Here is a 23316-nt window from a genome sequence, read left to right as displayed (position 1 = left end):
GTCATGCGCGCGCGCCCGCGCCAGTGACGCCTGTTCATTACTGTTGTTATTGGTCGGCCATCTTGCGACTACGTTTCATTATTAAAGCTTGTTCATTCGTTTACGTCGTTCGTCGTGTTTACTGGCGTGGTGGCAGCGATTAAAGGACCCACGAACAACAGTATAAATACAACGATCAATAGCAGAAGTCTCGTAACGAGCCAACCTGTACGGTGGTTGGAAAACGAACAGCAAGAAACGTACACAAGAGCTTACGAAACACATTCACACGGCCTCATCAACAATCACCCAAACCATCGACTCCAAAAATGACTTCAACAAGAGCACCAAAACAATGGACACTGACTAAAAACGAGACAATCACTTCCTTCGAAGCATGGAGACAAAACCTACAGTATACATTATCTCTCGACGTAAATTTCGCATCCTTCCTTGGTGATACCGTGACGTGGCTAAAGAAATCTCGAGGCCCTCTAAGAGGCTTTACTGATGACGGTGAAGCAGTCCCTGTCGCTAGACGTCGAACAGCACAGCAAAAGTGTACCCATCTGGAGTTGATGCTTGGCCAAATCGCTAATTATTGCCCAGTTATCTCTAGAAATTCAATTGTCAAGAACTCAACATCTATCAACTCCATCTGGCAAATGATTCGCATGCATTATGGGTTCCAGTCCACCGGAGCACACTTTATCGACTTTAATAACATTAAACTGGAACATGACGAACGCCCAGAAGACCTCTTTCAACGACTGATGTCCTTCGTCGAAGACAATCTCCTCATCGCTAATGGCAATATCACCCACCATGGCGAGATTATAACCGCCGACGAGGAATCAACACCCAGTCTTGAAAATATGATCGTTCTCACCTGGCTTAGACTAATCCACCCGGACTTACCAAACCTCGTAAAACAACGATATGGCACGGAACTTCGCTCCAGAACCCTCGCATCGATAAAACCAGAAATCTCCCAAGCGTTGGACTCACTGCTTGACGAACTACGCACAGCCGCTGATTCCAAGATACTACGCGCTACAGCGTCAAAATTTAGATTCCCTGCCTCACGTGAACCAAACAAATTGCCAAACAGTCGCCGCCCAACGACTTCCAGACGCCCCAGGTCATGCCCACTATGCAAAGAAGCAGGCCGCGCAGATCAACAGCATTTCCTAAGTAAGTGCCCTTACTTACCTCCTGAGGACAGACTCTTCCTCGCCAAGACTCGCTCGACAACCAACTATGAAGAGGAAGTAGAAGAAGACGACGATAACCTAGATCTGTACGCACCTGATCAAGTTGACAGTGAAGCGTCAGCCCTTCCGTCCGCACGTTCCATCTCCCGAAGGGTCAGCACCAGAAGGTCACCCCTACTCAACGCCTTCTATCGACAACACCCAGTGAGGCTGACCCTCGACACCGGCGCCGAAACCAGCATGATTAAAGCGTCCGTTGCCCAGACACTTGGTCTTACCGTCGAAAAGTCTTCCCAACAAGCATTGCAAGCCGATGGTACGACACCGCTGACCGTTATTGGCGAAGTACACGTCCTGCTCTCTCGTTCCAACAAGAAACTCGCGCTCGACGCCCTCGTAGTAGAGGACATAGATGTTGACATACTCGCTGGAATACCCTTCCTCATCGCGAACGACATCTCAGTTCGCCCAGCCACTCAACAGATAACTATACAAGGCTCCGAAACCATCTTGTACCACACCGATGAAAAACACAGCACTCAGGCTCACACCATACGCCACGCCACGTCGTATGTGTTACGTTCATCGTCGCCCACCACCGTTATCTGGCCTGGAGATTACCTAGAAGTTGACGTCCCCCCCGAGCTGGGAACTGACAACACTATCGCCATTGAACCCCGTAGTGATACGTCCCAACTCAAACGCCCTCCACCCAGCGAAAACCCATGGCCCCAACCACGAGTCATAGATACAGTCGGAGGTAAAGTGCGAATTACCAACACGTCCGACGAACCATACACCGTCCGACGCCACGACCACATCTGCTGGGCCCGCCCAACCGTCCCAGCGACTCCTCCCGAAGCGGCTCCACCCTCAACACTCCCCGTTACAGAAGTAAAGCCTACCCCGCCGTCCTCAGGCAGCGTAAGTCTAGATCCAGACAAGCTACTTACAAGTTCCATGCGTGACCAATTCCAGAAGGTCCTACAGAAATACGACAACGTCTTTAAACCGGACATTCCAGGGTACAACGGAGCAGCGGGCCATATAGAAGCCCGCGTAAACATGGGACCGGTACAGCCGCCCCAACGTAAAGGGCGCCTTCCTCAATACTCTCGAAACCAACTAATAGAGCTGCAAGAGAAGTTTGACGAACTGGAAAGAGACCAAGTCTTCCAAAAACCCGAAGATATCGACGTGGCAGTAGAATACCTGAACCCCTCCTTCCTCATAAAGAAACCCTCTGGCGGTCATCGCCTCGTCACTGCCTTTGCAGACGTGGGACGGTACAGCAAACCCCAACCATCACTCATGCCAGACGTTGACTCCACACTACGCACCATTGCACCATGGAAGTTCCTGATAAAGTCTGATCTCAGCCGCGCCTTCTACCAAATACCCCTTGCTAAAGAATCCAGGAAGTACTGCGGCGTAGCCACACCATTTCGTGGCGTACGCGTTTACTGCCGCTCCGCAATGGGAATGCCCGGCTCAGAAACAGCACTCGAAGAGATGATGTGTCGAGTACTTGGTGACTTCATCCAAGAAGGCTGCGTGGCAAAGATAGCAGACGACTTGTACTGCGGAGGAGCAAGCCCCGAAGACCTTCTACCTATCTGGGCACGGGTCCTGGAACAGCTTGACAGGTGCAACCTTAGACTCTCACCAACTAAAACGGTCATCTGTCCAAAGTCCACCACCATATTAGGATGGGTGTGGTCCCAAGGCAAACTATCTGCAAGTCCTCATCGCGTCGCGGTTCTTGCATCTTGTCCTCCTCCAACTACCGTCAAAGGCATGCGCTCTTTTATCGGGTCCTACAAAGTCCTTAGCCGCGTCCTACCAGAGTGTTCCTCCCTAATCGACCCCCTCGAAGGCGCAATCTCGGGTCTCCAGTCACAAGACAAACTTACGTTGAACGAAAGTCTTCTCCACAAGTTTAAAGCTGCTCAGCAGGCCCTCACGTCAACCAAAGCCATCGCTCTACCACGTCCATCCGACTCCTTATGGATCGTAACAGACGGCTCCGTAACCAAACGTGGCCTCGGAGCAACACTATATGTGTCCCGTGAGAACAACCTCTATCTTGCCGGATTTTTCAGCGCAAAACTCCGCAAACACCAAGTCAACTGGCTGCCCTGTGAAATTGAAGCACTGAGTATCGCCGCGGCCGTCAAGCACTTCAGCCCGTTTATAATACAGTCTGAACACCGTACTTGCGTACTCACTGACAGCAAACCATGCGTCCAAGCCATCAATAAACTCTGTCGCGGCGAATTTTCCGCAAGCCCTCGGGTAACATCATTCCTAACTACCGTTAGCCGATATCAAGTCACGTTGCAGCATTTGGCCGGTACGGCTAACCTCCCTTCAGACTTTACGAGCCGCAACGCTCCAGAGTGCCAAGAACCAACATGCCAGGTGTGCAGTTTCATCAAAGAAACAGAAGACTCTGTCGTCCGTGACGTGTCCGTTCAAGACATCATCGACAACACCAAGTCACTTCCATTCACCACGAGATCAGCCTGGCGAGAAATCCAAAACGGATGTCCCGACCTCCGCAGAGTCCATGCCCATCTGAAACAAGGAACTAGACCCTCGAAGAAACTGACTAACATAAAAGACATCAAACGCTATCTAAACGTAACGTCCATCTCCAAAGACGGCATTCTAGTAGTCAAACGCAACCAACCTTTCACCCCCTCATCTGAGGCAATAGTAGTACCACGGTCCGTACTTGATGGTCTTCTCACAGCTCTCCACGTTCGTCTAAACCATCCATCTCGCAACCAGCTTCAGATGGTTGTACTACGCCACTTCTTTGCGTTAGACATGAACAGTGCCCTAACCAGGGTATCCTCGTCATGCCACCCATGTGCCTCCTTACGGAAGTTTCCAAGTTCTCTCGTAAACCAATCATCTGAAGAACCACCCGACGTCGTCGGCATATCCTTCGCTGCTGACGTTATCAAACGACAACGACAAGCAATCTTACTACTCAGAGAGTGTTCGACATCCTACACCAACACTTGTTTAATACAAGACGAAAAGTACGACACCCTGCGCGACGCCCTTACACGCCTCATTGTGGAACTACACCCTTTGGACGGTCCAAGAGCAGTCATTCGAGTAGACCCTGCACCAAGCTTCTTATCTCTTAGCAACAACGACGGTCTAAAACACTTGAACATTTGGCTCGATGTTGGTCGCATAAAGAATAAGAATAAGAACCCAGTCGCCGAAAAGGCTATTCAAGAGCTAGAAGAAGAGCTTCTGCGACAGGAGCCCGGAGGTGGACCCATTACTTCTACTGGCCTCGCACTAGCAACAGCTCGTCTCAACTCTCGCCTACGCCATCAAGGTCTCTCCGCTCGTGAACTATGGACACAGCGCAGTCAATACACCTGTGACCAACTCCCACTATCTGACTACCAGAATATAGTAGCGCAGCACCAGAAGAGGTCCACTAACCATCCCCACAGCGAAAAGTCCAAAGACAAACACGGAGTTGCCGCACCTCAGCCACAGATTCGAGTGGGAGACATAGTTTATTTGATCGCTGACCGCGACAAACTACGTGCTCGTGACCGCTACATCGTTACAGAAGTGAGCGACCCTTGGTGTTACATTAAGAAGTTCACCGGATCCCAACTTCGCGCCACATCATACAAGGTCAAGCTATGTGAGTGCTATGCCGTTCCCGCTCCCCTCGCCTCCTCCCACACTAGTACTCAAGTAATCCACAACGATGCCGACGAAGACTTCGCCACCGTAGACCCAACGTTAGCGTCAGAAGAACCAAGTCCACCAACACCCCCATCGGAACTTATCCGCCCATACGAAGTTGACTTACCAAGCTGGTGTAAACCAAACAATCAAGACAACGCATCGGAAGAAGACACCAACACAACCCCAGAAACAACTGAGCAAGACCCACCACCCTCGCAAGTCACTCTCACCGTCCCACTGCCCATCAACAACGAACTCAGCAGCGAAGAATCTCCCTCGAGACCACAACGAACACGCAAACCCCCAGCCTACCTCAAGGACTACTTCCTATATTGAGACATTATGCGACCTGTAGATGTATGAACCATAATAACTTTGTTATCCAGTTAATTAACAGAAAATAAGGAAGAAGAAGATACTGCGCCAGCGAGCCCGTTGTGCCCGCGGACATTTGTGCCTGTCATGCGCGCGCGCCCGCGCCAGTGACGCCTGTTCATTACTGTTGTTATTGGTCGGCCATCTTGCGACTACGTTTCATTATTAAAGCTTGTTCATTCGTTTACGTCGTTCGTCGTGTTTACTGGCGATGCATGAATCAAAACAATGTGCTCAAGCAATGCCCATCAATACTGTCCAAAAGGTTATGATCCACTATTCATATCTGGAAGACCAAATCAGCTCGTTGGCATATTAGCGAAAGCTATGACTAGTTATTGTCTATAAATGCCCGGCAATTGATCAAGGATGTTTTTTGATACTAAGTTTAGTTTGCTTATACCCATAATATATGTGACAGCTTAAAACAGAATTTCTGCCAAGGAAACAACCATGTGGGGGAAATCTAATTAACAACTATGAATTTTTCCGTTCATATATACGACTTTAAGGGAGTCATTTTTATGTTATTTTAATACTGTTCATAACTTTTTTTGGCTTCCCTCAAGAGCACCCTGCGAGCAAAGTCTCCTTACCTAATCCCCCGAGAGAGAGAGAGAAGGGGAAAGGTAAAGGAGACTCTGCTCACAGGGTGCTCAAAGTTTACTATAGGAATGAAAATACTTGAAAATGTGAATTTCAGGCATGAAAACGCCTGTCTGTGATTGGCTGAAACAGTTGTTTATCTTTTATGATCTTAGTGAACAGATATTTTCTTTGTTTTGATATGAGATGTAACGTAACTAGAACTGGATGCTAACTTGAGTAGTGGTCCCAACAAGAGCTTTGGCTCCACTTTCAACAGTAAAAAACCCTGACCCATTTCGATACGCTTTATACTTTTTTGGCTTTTTATTTACTTATTTCTGGTTTTGGTACTCATTTCGATGGTTCCGGCAGTTCCGGCGTAACCATTTCAGTCGTTCCGGTTGTTCCAGTGGTTCCAGCATAAAGATTTCGGTCATTTCGTTCTGGTGTTCTAGATTTTAGCACATGCATGCCTCCTGTAGGATTAGCAAAATATTATTGCCAATTCATTTTGCCAAAATTGCACATCGTCATTAAACCAGTTGTAATGTAATAATTTCACCACCCCCCCCCCCCCCCCAAACACACACACTAACCTGAAAATCTGCAATAAATAAAGTTGAAAACCACAGCGCTGTGCTTACCCAATACAAATTCCTGACATGTTTGTAAATTCATCATTTTTCCAGCTTGACTACCTGCAAAATATAAAAAATGGACAATCAACAAGTACATGAGACAACAGAGAAAGGGTATTTGATTCTTAACTATTATTTTTAATTAGGTTTTAATCATAATCTCTGTAACGCTAGTACCACTACTGCCACCCTGATTTTAAAGTGAAGGCATTTAACCCGTGAAATAAAAAATATTAGTCAACCTGTAAGAGTCAAATAGAAACAAAAGAGAATTAGAAGACAATGAATTAGGGTCTAGGTATCTAGACTAATGTATTAGTCTAATATCTATTTCATGGGTTTAATGACCCCACTCTTTACTTTAACCCATGAAAAAATAGTACACATACTAGTTAGTAGTAGACTTTAAACCCATTGTTTTCTTTTGTTTTTTTTTGTTTTTAATCAACTACTAGAGTGAAGGCATTTAACCCGTGAAACAAAACCTACTAGTCAGCGTGTAATAGTTAAATAGACACAAAAGAAAACAATGGAATAAGGGTCTCAGCAAAGTCACTTTTTACTAAAGTGTATTAGTCTAATATCTACACGGGTTTAATGACTTCACTCTAGATATAACTAGCTAAAAACTAGTGTGAGCTGCGTCGGTGTTTCTAATGAAACAGTAATGATGAAAAGGTAAATTATACACCGTGAAAAGATGAAAAAAACTTACTGACGTTTCGGACGCTAGTCCTTTTACTGTGACGAAGGACTAGCGTCCGAAACGTCAGTAAGTTTTTTTCATCTTTTCACGGTGTATAATTTACCTTTTCATCATTACTGACTTCACTCTAGTCAATTTTCTTTCAGGAGTTGAATAAAATCATTCTAGGTCTACCACTGACACTATCACTAACAATTCTACACTGCCAACATCACCACCAGCATCACCACTGCATGTCACTACGCTACAGCCCCTTGGGGGGGGGGGGGGAATCTTGCCCGTTTAGGGTAGGGATGTGCCGCTAAGCCCTCTGAACCCTGACCCTGTTCCAGAGTAAAGATCGCTGAAAACCCTGTTCCAGAGAGGAGAGAGCTTGATTTCATATACCCTGTTCCAGAGTGAGCGCGAATTTATATACCCTGTTCCAGAGCAGAATCGCTGAAACCATACCCTGTTTGGTGGCACGTACCAGTACAGCGAATACAGGGGAGTACCCCCCCCCCCCCATCCCCCGGGGCTACAGCTAAAACTACATGCACTTTCACTGGCTTTCCTACCACCACCATTACTACATATAAGTATAGTTATATTTTTGTTTTCTTTATATCAGAGTACAAAGTAATTGGAACTTTCCTTTCCCCGAATTTCTTACGAAACTTCAAAGTCAAGTTGATGCTCCAGAACATCTTATAAGTGACATTTATGCAAAATAGGTAGATACTATGAGGAGGTACGATCGATTCTTCAAATACTAAATCAAGTCGTTAAGAGTTTGATTTAATTATTGACAGGATATCTAGAGTGCATATCATGTGTCTGTGAAAAACCTTTGCACGTTCAGTGGACCTCAGTCGACCGTAGACCTACGAAACTTTGCACTAATTTGTACAATTTTGTTAGTCTTTTACGGATAAATAGTATGCACTCGAAGCCAAGACGTTTCAAATTTAAGCTACTCGTTTAGGTAATATTATATAGAACATATATGAACATATATAGAACATGAATGTATAAAATAAACTTTATTCGCTATAAATTAATCAAAATAACTTTATGTTTGTAAAGAAATAGTCATTTACCTTCACTGAGGTTCAGTTGAATCTAATGTCGAAGATCTTTGTTTCTTCAGAAGAATTCACCTCTATTTTGTATTCATTCAGTTACTATAAGTATTGCTTAGTATTGATAATAAAACTAGCTACTTTTGAGTAAGAATGTTCGTTGAAAACGAGAAAAATATTGCTTGTTGGCAGTTGACGGTTTGTAGAAAATGCTTGCAAGTCGAACATTTGAAGGTCTGTGGCATTTTTCCTGTAATACCCACGTGCAACAAATCTCTTTCCCGCCAAAATGATGCGTCGCGTGTCAATTCGCGCTTATTTTTCCCGCCAAAATCATGAAGTTCGTATAAGGCTGCGTTCATAATGTATGGCAGAGGGGGGGGGGGGGGGGGGGGGGGGGGGGGGGGGGGGTGGGCAGGGAAAATTTAGGGGGGATCGGGAAAATTTTGGTAGGAAAAGGGGGGAATGGGCAAATTTTTATCAGAAAAAAGGGGGATGTACAATTTTTGGAAGGAGCTACAAGCCTTGCTTAGGGGGGATCGTACTTTTTTGCATGTCTTTAAGGGGTTGCTAAGAATTATTCTGTACATTTCAAATTTTCACCTGCCCCCCTCCCCCCCCCCCCCCTGCCATACATTATATATACAATACAATACAATTTTATTTGGCACCTTATACTAATAGTACATGAGTGTTTGATTCCAAATATATTATAGGTATATATATATACTATGTATTAGGTAATTTTCTTAATTCATTTTCACGTATCAGCATACATTGATGAATGTATGCTGATATGGCTCTTTGTAGAGACGCTGATTTTGAATTGATTAAGAACATAAAACGACTGTCAGCGCTCATATTGTTGAAATTAATGCTGGTGTTTTTTTCTATGAACTCTCTTAAGTCGTTTCTATGAGAGTCATATAGTGGACACCAAACTAGAAAGTGTTTTTCGTTTTCTACTCCCGACTTACACACTGGGCAAATCCTTTCATCGTATATGAGATAAGGCCTCTTATACCTCCCCGTTTCTACTTCAAGCTTATGGTTACTAATTCTTAATTTTGTAAGCGCCACTCTGTGCTTAATATTGGTGACTTGACTTAAATATTCTTCAAAGTTATAATCCGTTTTGAACTGACGAAAGACTCTGAGTTTATTTTTGTCTGTCGTCTTTCCTTTCATCATTGTGGAGATTACTCCATAAAATTTGCCTCTCAATGTCATATATTCTTTGGGTTATTATTTTTCCATATTCATACCATCTTGGAGAAAGTTCATTTTGTTTCATCCAAATTATCCCCAATCCGAGTTGTTCTAAAGTACTAGTTTTAATTTTTATGCTCCAAAAGGCTTTTTTAGTTTCATTTTTAATATCTTGGTAGACTTCGGCTGAAAGTTTTTTTGGGTGTAGTTCCGACTTTATAATTTTATGCCAGAATTTAAAGCTTTTACTGCATGCTTTGCATTTTAGCGGAAACCTTCCTAACTCAGCTCTGCATGCAAGGTTACTAGCATTCTTTGTCACCTTGAGGAGCATTTTGCAAAATTTCAAATGAACAAGTTCCATGGGCTCTTGGTCTTTGGTGCTTAATGTTTCGATACCCCATATCTCACTTGCGTATAGAAGTATTGGTGTAACAAGCGAGTCAAACAGTTTTATAGTTAATTTGATATTGGATGTGAAAAATTCACCCATTTGTTTTTTCATCTGAAATAGTGCCTTTAATGCAGCTTTTTTTAATTCTTGTTTTGCAAACGTAAAGTTTCCAAAGGTTGTAAAATTTAATCCTAAATATTTATATGATTTAACGTTTTCTAGTTTAGATTTGTTCAAATAGAATTGGAAGTTATTCATTGTCTTCCCTGTATTATTGAAAACTATCACTTTTGTCTTTGTTATATTAACTGTTAAGCCTGATTGTTCACAAAATGCCTCTAGCTTGTCGAGATATTTCTGAAGCCCTTTAGCAGATTTAGAGAACAGAACCAGGTCATAGAACAGAACCAGGTCATTATGAACGCAGCCTAACCAGCATACTTTACTTTATATTTTTAGGATTCTATGAAATTTGGATACGCTGCCCACATACTTTGATGCTAATGCTTCGAAGCTCTTTAAAGACAAAGCTAAGTCCACCATGTCCACTTGTGATTGACGTTGGTGCAGGGACATGGATAGTTGGGGGGCTACTGATGAAGGATCTTGGCTACGCTAATGTCGACGGCATAGACTGCTGTGAAGCCATACTACAGAAAGCACGTGACAAAAACATTTACAAGAACGTATTTGTGAGCTTTGTTGACGAGAAAAAAACGAAGCGTTTGACGGTGGTATATACGATGCCCTGATAAGTTCTGCGGCGATTTCTCCGCCTTTGATACAAGCAAGAGCTTTTGAGGAAATGATACGATGTAGCTAATGGGTAAAGAAAGGTCAGTTTTTCCCCTGGCAACTACTTGGTATATGATGCATAGTAGATTCGATCTGCGGCTGAATTATGAGACAACATTACGCAGAATTACGCAAATTCACTCCGGGATGCACAGGCAGCCCAAGCTCTGTGCTTCTATAAACTGAATGTATGGAGATTTTTGTGGATCATATTTTTTTTATAGAAATCAGGGGCGGCGATCCAGGGGCGGTAAAAAGGTGACTAGTCACCCCCCTTTGCCTCAAATTTCTTAGTATATCGTTAGTAACAGTCACCCCCCATTTCGCTCGAATTCCTGATTAAACCTTTGCAATAAGCCTTTTCATAGTTTAAGAATCGATTCCACTGCGCATGCGATTTTATCCCGATTTTCTCACCTTCTTTTGTTTAATTAAGAACAAAAGAAGGTTTAGACAAAAGAAAGTGAGAAATTCGGGATAAATTCGCATGCGCAGTGGAGTCGATTCTTAAACTATGAAAAGGCTTATAGTGACCCCTCTGTGCGGAATGCAAAACGAGGTCCAGATGTAATTTTAATATCTTTATCCCGCCAAAGCGAATAGATCATTTCAGTTAGGCAAATTTCTAAACATTTTAAACAACTTTATTCTATAAGACAGTTTATAGATTAAGAATTGTTTTCAGTGCGCATGCGATTTTAGCGAATTTTGCATGCGCTGTAGGAAAAAAATCAGCTCGGTAACCGGACTAGTTCGTTTACATATGAGAATTTTTTAAATCCTGCTTGCCGAGATCTCGGTACCTTCCAACCGAGATCTCGGCAAGTGAGCCAGCCCGTTTCCCCATATGACGTAAAGGGATATTTACTAAGAAACATTGCATTTGTTTCATCCATGTTTAGAGTATTTTCTGCTTTTTACAGGCGGAATTCTTTGTTTCACTATCCGTCAAGACTCGCTGGACCAACCGTCTTATGGCTACTTGGAAAAATTCCAGAAATTGGAGGATGAAAAGAAGTGATAGCAAAAGAGCTTGTGGATTACTACTCATCTGAAGGATCTGAAGATATATTTGGGAGTAAAGCATATATTTGTGTCTACCAAGTACTGTGATTATGCTGGCCTGCCCTATCGATGTGTCATCCATCCAACCAACCAATCAGCCAAACAATCAATGTTATGAACGAATGAATAATGAATTAATGAATAGAGGTTTTGCACCATCATGTGACGGCAGTCATGTTAGAGGAACAATGCAATCGTTTATATGAGAAAAATTCAATACTCGAGAGCAAAGGGATTTTATTGTTAGATTTCCCTGACAGACAGACAGACATTATGTCATCTATAAACCACAGCAGCCCAAGCTGTGTTATGGGTGCCGGCACATGATGATGCAAAGCCTCTATAAGGAAAATGTTATCTCAAAGTAAAACAATATTGACCAATAAACAATAACTTTTACATCTGGCTTACGAATATTTTCAAATCAAACAGATTTTATTGAATGAAAAGTAAGAGATAGTTATTATGAAGATGGAAATATTTAACAAGTCTTAGACCTATTTTAACAAAACATCCTTAATTGCATTTAATGACAAAATGACTATAATTTCCACTTTTGTTACTCTATTTTCTATAATATTTTCTACAAATTAAACTTCTTAGCAAATTTCTGTAGTACATAATATGTTTTACTTGACAAAAGCCATTGTAATTCATTTTTGTCCTCTCTCACCCCACCCCTAGAAGAAGGAGGTCAAATTTGTTGCTCTGGGTGCAGAGTTATATTAAGAGTTTATTAAGAAAGTCCCTGTGAATGAGTCATGGCAGATTGTTTTAAAGGAAGGCAATAGATGTAAGGTAAATCCATGGACACACCAACTACAGACAGACAGACAGACCAAAATTATGACAGACAGTTATAAAAATAAGTTAATAATTATCAAAATCTAATGAAATTATTAGTGGACATTCAAAAAGCGAGAGTACTATTTAAGGGTTGTGACAGATAATGAACAGACTTCTACGGGGAGGGGGGCGGGTGAAGTGACAAAATTTACTACGAAGGCCTAGTATATAATATGGCTCTATGTTTCGAACAAGTCATGTTTTTTGACATTAGGGTCATGCCATTCTGGTTTTTTGATGTATTTGAGTGGTTTAGGGACCTCCCATGGGAATCCTGGCTTAAAGTGGCCATAAAGACAGGTGCTCTGGTAGATGGGCTTCTTAAGATCAAGATCCCTGTAAAATATCCAATGGAACATGTTTGAGTATCAATCCTGGGGAGAGGCGGGGGTGTACTCCCACATATGGACTATTCAGGGATGATCCACTGAACAGGGTATAGTTTTTCGAGCTTCTTTTCATATACAGGGTATGCAAGTTCTTCCTGAGTTTCCTGTCATATTCAGGGTTTCTACTTTCACATTGACCGAAACTGGTTATTATGGTCATAAAAAAAACCATACTCGAGATGACATGATAATTGAAACAGGAACTCAGTACAATTAACTATATCATTTATCCACAAATTTGAGTTTTTTTTATCATAAACAGGGTACCCCTTTCAGAATCCCAGCGGAACACCCTACCCAATTTTTGGCAGAGTACCCCCGGGGTATCAATTTGGGTTTGTTGATGTAAAGTACAACCAAATGAAGTTGAGTAGAATGGAGTAAGGTTGTGTAGAGTAAGGTTGTGTGGAGTACGGTTTTGTGGAGTAGGGTTGTGTGGAGTAAGGTTGTGTGGAGTAAGGTTGTGTGGAGTAAGGTTGTACGGAGTTAAGGTAGAGTGGAGTAAGGTTGTGTGGAGTAAGGGTGTGTGGAGTAAGGTAGAGTGAATTAAGGTTGTGTGGAGTAAGGTGGAGTGGAGTGAGGAAGAGTGGGAGTGAAGTAGAGTTTACTAAGGTTGTGTGGAGTTGAGTAACATACAGTTATTTAGTAAGCTGCAGGTTCTCTGGAGTAAGATTGTGCGAAGTGAAGTAAAGTAGAGTGAAGTAAGATATTGTGGAGTAAGGTGGCATAGAGTGGAGAAAGGTAAGGTATTATTATGGGAGTGAGGTTTTGTGGAGTTGACTAAGGTATATAATATATAGCAATTAAAATTAATTTTTACTTCACAATAATTTTTCACTTTTGAAATATTGAAAGAATATGAAAGATGAAACAAACACTTACCTAATGATCACACCAGGTCTCAGATCAAAGTTATGTTTAATAATCTCTAATAATTCCTCTTCTGGTCGATAACCAGTGCCATAGGTAAATACGGAGATTGACAATGGTTCAGCTATGCCAATAGCATAGGAGAGCTGTACAAGGACACGATGGCAAAGTTTAGCCGCTACTAAAGACTTGGCTATCCAACGTGCAGCATATGCTGCTGAACGATCAACCTAAAAACATATAAAACAAGTGATATTTTGATTCATTTGATTCATATTTAAATTCAAAATTTGCTGCTTATCTATTGTCTAAATACTCAAACACTATTGGATAATTTGTAGAAAATTTGTTGAGATGGCCTTGGTTGGAGTAGTCACACTGTACCATAATATATTCCAATCTTGTTTTTGAAGTGCCAAAAGGGCTGGGCAGGGAGCTTATGTTAAAATATTCTTCCAGCCATATATTACCTAGGGCACTTTTGAACAAGAGCTTTTTATTTTAATCCAACAGGTTGTTTTGTTATCGTTTAGCATGGAGTTATAAATTATAAATGTTATTTGTTTATCAACTTTTTTATGTTTACTAGTTTGAGCCAAACCTTAAATACATCTTCGCTTAGCTGAAACATAAAGTGGCTGTCTTCCAAGTTCAGCAAGTAGGCAGAAAAGACCTTTTCACAGATCCCGTCGTGGCTCAACCTCAGCCTCATCAGCGTGTAATATATTCTTTAGAAATTGCCTACAACCTGTGAAATTTTTAAGTGTTTCAATTGTTCGTTGAAGTGTAAATTCCTTTCATTTCCTGTGTAATATATTCTTTAGAAATTGCCTACAACCTGTGAAATTTTTAAGTGTTTCAATTGTTCGTTGATGTGTAAATTCCTTTCATTACTGCGGACTGTAGTCAAATTCTAAAGAATAATTACATGCTGACGAGGCTGAGGTTGAGTAACGGGATCAGTGAAATGGCCTATTAGTTGCATATTTCCCAACCCCCAGGAACATTTTGCAAAATTTTAAAGCTCACTCAATAGGATTGTCTTTGAGAAACTCCGTAACTCAAACTTTGCTACCATGTAGTAAAACTCATCTCAGTAATGCATCAAAAAGCTTCATTTTCAGACAAGGATCATATTCAAAGGACCGGGCCCATTTCTTTTTAAGATCAAAGAGGGTTTTCCACGCTTGTGATCGTAAAGTTCTGACAAAAGCACTAAAAGTTAGGCCAAGGTATTTGTATGACCTAACATTATCTAGGGTTCTTATATTCTCATAAGTGAAAGAGCTACTGGTTCAATTGTTTAATCAATGTTTATCATAAGCCCATTTTTTTGAAAGGTCTGTTTGAAAGGGCACAAAGGCTATGAGCATTTTTTCCAACTAAAGTTAAGTTATCAGCATAGAGAAGGGAGTTTAGGTGAACATTACCAAGAATAATTGGGTTGGTGATGCTTGCTAAACATAAGGAGGTGGGCAGAAGGTTGCTTAGGAATAGTATACGACCCTGTTTGACACCATTATTTCACTGAAAAGAGTCCATAATGAGACTATCTATTTAAAACAGTCACTCTCATACACTGATTTAATCATCGCCAAGAACTGGCCCTTGATGCTACAGAAACTGTCTATGAATACAGTCAAAAACTTATTTATTGTTATTTATCAGAAGCCATAACGGGTAGGCACTAAATAGAAAAATACATTTATTCTTCAAGCTTAGATTACTAAAGCCCAGTATTATTTTAAGGAGGCCCTGTTACATAAGGCTCTTCTTTTGGCCCCCGTATTTTGTCACTCAAAACTTATATTTTACAACCATCATTTCCAGTATGGGGCTCTTCCATCAGGTTCCCTCCACATGCACTACCACTACATTCTATATTTACAACATACAACACTCTACTTATAGATTAGTTGTTCCTTTTTTTACAGAGGGAGGAAACTGAAGAACCCAGAGAGAACAACACATTTAATGCAGCACCTTCTCAGTTATCTTAACACCCTGAGTGTCAGTCCATCTGGGACTCAAACCACAACCTCCCACAAAACAAACAAACGCTCTTACCAACTGGGCTAAACACGCAGCGGTAAAATCATAAAAGGTCAGTTATCATTATACCTTGCTTGGGTCTTTTCCTGAGAAGGCTCCGCCACCATGAGCTCCCCAACCACCATACGTATCTACAATGATCTTTCTCCCTGTCAGACCAGCGTCACCCTGAGGTCCACCAATCACAAATGATCCTGAAGGCTGCAGATGGTAAATGGTGTCTTCATCCAGGTATTTGGCAGGAACGACAGTCTGGGATTCAAAATAAAGATGATGATAAGACAGTTATAACAGTTATATCTACTGCACAAAACATTAAGGGGGAATTCATGCTTTATATGTGGGTATGAGGACTTGAAAGGGGGGCCAATTGTTTCCTATGGTAACATTTAGGGGTGGAGGCCAGGGGGGGTGGGGGTGGAGGGGGTGTCTTTATGGTATTTTTTTATTAAAATGAAATTGGTATCTATATCCTGAATTTTGACTCTTTTCTGATTATTGTTATAGTCTATAAACAAATATTCCCCTCAGGCTCAGTAATTTTTATAAATAACATTTACCTCACCTTTAAAGACTCTCAGATTGGTAAATATTCACTGATAATTATTACTTTGCCTTTGGCAAATAATCGTGAAGGTATTACAAACTATACAATTACATAACGTGAACTTGGGCTACTGTAGTGTATTTGACGAAGTATAAGCACTTGGAGCCCCAGCCAAGTTTTTTGGTGTTTGGTTTGCATAATGATGGGAAATGACAACTTCTCAAAGGAATACCATTGGTGTTATTGCATGGCATTTAAATTTGCAATATTACTGTTGCTTCTGTTGTCACTTTGAAAGTAATTTATTAAAGCATTAAAGTCATCAACATGGAGGAGTACACAAGTAGAGGATGGGCCGGGGGAGACCTGATGGATTACGAGCTTGAGAGTCAAATATCCTAAATCTCCCATCACCATTACAGCAAATAGCTACTGTATTACAATGAATAGTTAACAGGAATCACTAGTAATGTTCTCGAATTAAAACTTGCAAAGCATTACCTAAGGGCATGCACTACAGTAAAAGAAATCGACAATAGATGAAATATCATGTATGTTACCAGTGTAACTTGGGCTGTATTCCATCTGGGCCCATTTGCACAAAGCCTGAATAGCGCTATCTGACGGATAAATATTATCCAGTGGATAAATTTATTGGATAACCTCATCGACTTATCCACTGGATAAGGATTTATCCACTGGATAACACTATCCAGGCTTCGTACATCCGGGCCCTGGTAATTAGTTTCTAATACTGTTACTATTCAAGGTAATTTTGTCAAAAGTAAAAAGTCTTGGTTATGCAATCTTGACAGGACAGAATATAACTCATTCCCAGTATACATAATGCTTACTAAATCTGCTGAAGAACTTATTGACTTCTTATTGATGTTTATGTATCAATGCACACAGTGACATGGCTACACATTGACAACCAGCATTTGGCCCAAATAATGCAATATTATATTGTGGAGCCGAAATTGGGATAAACATGGGATAAACAACATGAAGTATATTTTTGTGAACTTGGATTGTCAACAGTGGAAGATAATAAATAAGCTTGGCATTCATTGCTCTTTTATGAAAGTTAAAAAGTGATTTTCTAGACCCAAATGGTTTTCTTCGTCTGGGAAAAGAAGCTGGGTTTCTCTTAAACTTTCGATAATAACTTTTGGGATACTTCACTTCTTCATGATCAAAATTACAGTTATTCACAAAGCAATGCATTCTAGTTGACATAGGCACATTTTTCAAGACATAACCGACGAAACAACGAACCCTTTTTGTATTTTTCTGCTTTTGTGCAAAAGACCTGTGAGCTGTTTGACTGGAACTCTACTTGGTTCTTGATCACGCGAAACATTTCACGAGGCTTGTGCTCAACTTGAGTAAGGAATTTAGCATAACGAGACCTGCAATATTCCTTCGATAAATATGACTCTTTATTGAGATGAACAAATACAGATAACTGTACAGCTTTTTCGAATATCTCAGTTATGCTGTAGAGATTGAGTTTGACAAAGTCTTAATTTGTTGACACATTTATAAAATGTTGTACAACCAAAACCATCCACAAGGCAATGATCAACACACTCGTTACTGAACGAACGATAAACTGCTGAAGAAACTGTTCAAAATTGCAAACAAAATAATAAACAAAAAACTTATCCTCACTGTCGTTGACGTACAAAAAAAGTCCAAGAATTCTTGATTCTGGAAACGCATTTGTTATCTAGATAGATTCCAATATGGCGTCTATGTTGTTTTCTCTGATCAGACCGCCAAGCAGACCGCAGACCGCTGAACAGCGCAGGCTTACACACTTTCGACAGCATCGATTTTACAAATTGACATCAGATTTTTATGTGTCTGTCCTCTGGATCCACACACTGCTTTGACAATGTGATGGCGAAATTTATTGTCAATAAAAGGACAGACACATAAAAATCTGATGTCTATTTGGTTTTTACAATAACAAAAATGATAAAAACTTCTCATTTTTACTGATCAAAACAACTAACGGAAAGAGCGCGCCCTCGTTGATGTCAGCCTTATCTGTCTGTCCTCTTATTGATGATAAAAAATAACCAATCAGTGCCCGAGAAAGTTATTGTAAAAAGATAGACTGATAGAAAACCAAAACCTAGACTCTCGGCCTACCACAGGTAGCCCGAGTAACAAGGAATTAACAGTGGCATCTCTAGAGAGGAACTATTTACCTTGACTATATGTTGCATTAACTGGCTTCTCATTGCGTCTAGTTCAATGTTAGGGTCATGTTGCACTGATATGACAATGGTATGGACCCGAATAGGAACAGCCCTCCTATTCTCAAACTTGTACTCAACAGTGACTTGAGTTTTAGAGTCAGGGCGCACCCAGGGAAGTGAACCATCACGCCTACACTCAGCAAGTTTCTTGTTAAGTCCATGTGCTAATACACAAGTTAAAGGCATGAGTTCATCAGTTTCGTCTGTGGCATAACCAAACATTAATCCCTGGTCTCCTGCTCCTACATCTTCGTCCCTTCGTCCCACGTGAACTCCCTGGGCAATGTCAGGACTTTGTTGCTCAATGGCTTGAAGGACTGTGCATGTTTTGTAGTCAAATCCTGAAATAATAAATCATGCAGTTGTATATATTACTTAGGACATTATAATTAGCCAAGCTATGATACAATTATTACCCAAGGAAGATAATGCATGCAATGTGACAAAACTACACTACACTACTAGCACCTGCAGGACACAAGAAAGTATCAGGTATGCTTGTCACTCCAGGGGGGGTACTCCCCTATATTTGCTAGATGGGTATGTGCCGCCCTATAGGGTATGGTTTTACGGCTTTTGGGTCTGGGGTAGGGTATCATTTTTTGACATTTTGTCTGGGATAGGGTATCAGATTAGTCTGGGATAGGGTTAACGATTTGGTCATTTTTGTCTGGCGAATAGGCTACGCTTTCTGCCAGCACAAAAACAATAAAAAACGTTAGTAAATATTGATTGCAATCTATTGAAAAACCGTCTTTTCCGTCTTTTAGTCTGGGATAGGGTGTACAATTCTTAGCTTTAGTCTGGGGTAGGGTATGTAAAATCAAAATTTTAGGTCTGGGATAGGGTCAGGGTTTTGAGGTCCTGGCGGCACACCCTTACCCAAGTTGGGGTGGTAGTACCCCCCCCCCCCCCCCCCAGGCTTGTCACATCTCTTAGGGGTTAAAAAAACATCCTTAAGGGTGTTAAAATTGACATTTAGAATTTTGGAACCTCTTAAAAAGACTTTTGAAATCTTTTAGGGTTATTTATGAAAATTTCTGACCAGCACACCTGACACTTTTACCCCAGAGTCCCCCTGGCATGGGGCCGCCACGCATACCTTTCCTAGAATCATCGTATCCTATTTGCTTGATAGTGTTGCGGACTATCTTCTGGTAATCGATATAAGCTTTCGATGTGATTTCACCTAATATTGCAATCATCCCTGTCTTAGCAACACTTTCTAAGAAAAGAAATAGAGAACGAGTTACCATAAAGATATGCCAGAAAGTTGGGATAAAATAATTGAACAAGTTCTTGCAAAGATTTAATTAATTTTTTAACCTGAGGAAAGGCTGCATGAAAACTTTTTCAGCTTGGCCTCAATGTTTTCTGATTTTAGACCAAGAGAATAAGATTCTTTGTTTGAGTTTCAGCCAAATTCATGCATCTTGTCATGTACAACCATAAACAAAGAAATGATGCTTTAGGGAATGACATATGCAGCCACCCCAGCTCATTTTTAGACAAATTTGATAGGAAATATAGGCTGTGCAAGTTCTAAATATAGGAAAATATGGGATTTTTTTCCCAAAAATATATGCACTTTAATTATAGGAGCTAGAATAGCGCAACCAGGGATCTTGCAGGGAGGGTGCACAGGCAATGATTTGCAGAACGCCAAAAAAAAAACATAACCAAAAAAAATGGAGCACCATTACCTTCGCCAAATATGCTAAACAGTGTAAAACATAAATGCATCACTGCACTCAGCAGTCGTCCTATTTAAAGGAAACATAGGAGGTTTTCTTTAAATATAGGCTCTTTATAAGATCCTATACAAATTATAGGAAATATAGGATATGTAGGAGGTCTGGGATGCCTGCATATGGTCATGGTTCAAGCAGCTTCAATGCATTTATAACTTGAATTAAGTATTCATTAGTGGAGAGAAAAAATATGGTAAGCCATATTGAGAAGGTGAAGACATATGAAGCCTTCTTGAAACATTTACAGCAAATACAGCAAATGCATCATTCTGTTATGCATCATTATGTATGAGTCAATTCCAAAGGTTCCCATCCCCCGGCAACCCCCGGGCAACCCCCCAGGCATTTGACTTTTTGAAAAAAAATTGATCAAATGCTCCACTGTCCAGGCTCCACTAAGTGGTCAAATGCCCACCCCTCCAGTCCAATGAATCTCTAATTTTACCTAAAAAGTACAAAACTGAGCCTGTATACCTCCAACAAGTTTAATGATAAGTACTTTTTGAAATCGTTTTATCATTTATAGCTTTAATTTTATAAGAATCGAGACTTGAAATTTATCTTTGCCGACTTTGGAATTAGCGTTAAACATATTTATTGTTTTGGACTCCAAAAACTTATCTCCATCTACTCGTTCCGTACTGTCATCCACATTGAAAACTTTTGCTTCTTTTTAACTTTTAATTCCAAGCTTTCTTTCCCCGTTTCTCAAAGAAGCGAAGAGTATAAGATTGTATTTTGAAACCAAATTTTTGTACAGTGGCGATTCGATTTCAATGAGATCGTAATCAATTCGAAGTTCAACTAACCTTTCTTTTGAAGAGAGTGCGCAAAGGGATCCACCAAAAAAGCTTTTCTAACTTCTCTTGTGCCATCCCAGATTTTAAACAAAGGTATTTGAATTTTTTCTTAATTCACAGGCAAACCAGAGTCCTCTTAGCACGATCAAAGCGTAAAATTTTGCAATACGCTAATTTATGCAAATTAGATAAGGGCCGCTATATTTAGTCAAAAGTCAAATGCCCGCCAGTTCACTCTACGGAACTTGACTATGGTCAAATGCCCGGGGTATGCCCGGGGTATGCCCGGAGTATGCCCGGAAGGGATGGCTATAGCTATTCACTATGGACCACCCCATAAAGCACGTTGGAATGCAAGCTCAAAATGGATCATATCGTAAACACTTTGCTGAATTGTGTTACGGTCACCAAAAAGTTCGGACATCATTCTTGGATTCCTACACAAATACTGAGTTTAAAGAGAAAATTTAGATAGATTTATTTAGTTAGCTCTCGTAACAGCAATAAGAAAAGCTTTAAGCAAGTTAGAAAAATGATATTTTACTGGTATTTAGAGAACTAACTAAACAAAGTAATAGTTCATTTAAGAAAGTCAGCACATTTGCACGGAAATCCGAGAGCAATGTCCGAACTTCTAGGTAACCGTAATACAATACAACACAATTTATACCACGTGGCGGCTAGCGCCGTAAAGGTGGTTGTCATGCACCGAGTCACGTGGGTGAAAACCGAGAATTCTATTGACTTTAGACTCTAATTATTTGTGCACACATGGATATTCATTGTTAACGTCTCAAGAAAAGCCAGCTATAATTAGGAAGATTAAGCTTATCACACTATTTCGAAAGGTTTCAACACCATAGTGTTCCACGTTTCCACTTTTAAAAAAAAGTTCGATCAGTAAGTTAAGACTTAAATGTTCTTGGAGAAAATTTTAAGCTCTGAACGTCGAGGGTTCAATTCTCGCATTTATGAAAGTCAAGCTTTGTCTAGATTAAAAATAAATTAATTAATACCACAAGCGACTTTAGCATCGGGATCTTCCTTGAAATGTGCATCCAAAATGGCATCTGATATCTGGTCACACATTTTATCTGCAAAATTTTAAACCATGCACTGAAATTATCATATTACAGGTACAATTTTGATAATCATTTAAATAATGTGAATTTACCTGGATGTCCCTCGCCTACAGACTCCGATGTGAAAAGGAAAGTATTGTTAGACGTATCTGGTGTATTCATTTTGGTATTTTTAGTAAAAATCTAAGATTGTTTTAGAGATATTTGCTCCAAAACGCCAAATACACGAGGGTTACACTACCTAGCAGGACTGCTACCCATGATGCATGTTGATTTCATGTCACATCTGTCACGCAATGTATAAGAGTTGCGTTACTATACATGATAATGAAACGAAGAAAGAAGGAAGGAAGGAAGGAAGGAAGGAAGGAAGGAAGGAAGGAAGGAAGGAAGGAAGGAAGAGAGAAAGAAAGAAGGAAAGAAAGAAGACATGTTTCTCTAGTTCCACAAAAATCACTGTTAATATTCATGTGCAAAGGGCGTAAACGGCCTTTATGTAATATATATACAATATGAGTGTCCGTGTTGTATCAGATATACAACCACAAGAGCCGAAGGCGAGTGATTGTATATCTGATACGACACGGACACGAATATTGTATATTACTTATGAAACGTCTAGGTGTATACATTCATGTTCTACTATAATTTTAAAGATAAAATTGACTTTGGCTAAGAAAATTGGAGTTAAAGTTTATGCAAATCAGGACGATTTTGTATCAGATCATGACAACCTCCTCCACGGACTATGATTTCTATTGTGTTTTCCTCATTAATTATCAATGAGTTTAATAATATTAGTTTGTATATATATCACTATATATTTTTGGAAATTTTACATTTGGTGCCAAAGTCCACGTTTTCAAACTCAAAAGGATTTCTGGCCTGACAGGTCCAAATCAGGACTATAACCAGGAAAAGAAATTTGATTTCATTGATTTTTACACGTGCACTAT

The 23316-nt window shown here is 40.6% G+C and overlaps 2 protein-coding genes and 1 long non-coding RNA gene across 6 annotated transcripts; 1 reads left to right on the top strand and 2 right to left on the bottom strand.

Moving 5' to 3' along the window:
• LOC148905757 (uncharacterized) lies at positions 1-5484 on the top strand. Its single transcript, XM_089039983.1, has one exon. The coding sequence runs from the start codon at positions 309-311 to the stop codon at positions 5256-5258; it is 4950 nt and encodes a 1649-aa protein (XP_088896109.1). The 5' UTR covers positions 1-308; the 3' UTR covers positions 5259-5484.
• Positions 5485-6257: 773 nt separating this feature from the next.
• On the bottom strand, positions 6258-8407 carry LOC148905756 (uncharacterized). The gene is made up of 3 exons (XR_016121708.1): positions 8309-8407; positions 6530-6583; positions 6258-6361 (listed from the first exon to the last, which is right to left on the bottom strand). It is a non-coding gene; the product is annotated as an uncharacterized LOC148905756 (long non-coding RNA).
• Positions 8408-12169: 3762 nt separating this feature from the next.
• Positions 12170-22676, bottom strand: LOC116303935 (S-adenosylmethionine synthase-like). Of its 4 annotated transcripts, XM_031713560.2 has the most exons (8): positions 22453-22676; positions 22295-22372; positions 20431-20490; positions 19830-19952; positions 18677-19068; positions 15980-16162; positions 13871-14088; positions 12170-12935 (listed from the first exon to the last, which is right to left on the bottom strand). In XM_031713560.2, exons 1-8 carry the CDS (start codon positions 22520-22522, stop codon positions 12779-12781), a joined length of 1281 nt encoding a protein of 426 aa, XP_031569420.1. In that variant the 5' UTR covers positions 22523-22676; the 3' UTR covers positions 12170-12778. The 4 variants fall into 4 exon arrangements, with proteins under 4 accessions (XP_031569420.1, XP_031569421.1, XP_031569422.1 ...); XM_031713561.2 differs by lacking the exon at positions 20431-20490 and having other exon boundaries at positions 22453-22671; XM_031713562.2 differs by lacking the exons at positions 22295-22372; positions 22453-22676 and adding an exon at positions 21288-21669.
• Positions 22677-23316: the final 640 nt, after the last annotated feature.

The sequence above is a fragment of the Actinia tenebrosa genome, unplaced genomic scaffold, assembly GCF_029948245.1.
Source record: "Actinia tenebrosa isolate PJP-AT-01 unplaced genomic scaffold, QUT_ActTen_1.0 PGA_scaffold7__59_contigs__length_16204524, whole genome shotgun sequence".
Lineage (NCBI taxonomy): Eukaryota > Metazoa > Cnidaria > Anthozoa > Actiniaria > Actiniidae > Actinia > Actinia tenebrosa.
Note: the sequence above shows the minus strand (reverse complement) of the source record. Positions and strands in the feature narration are given on the sequence as shown.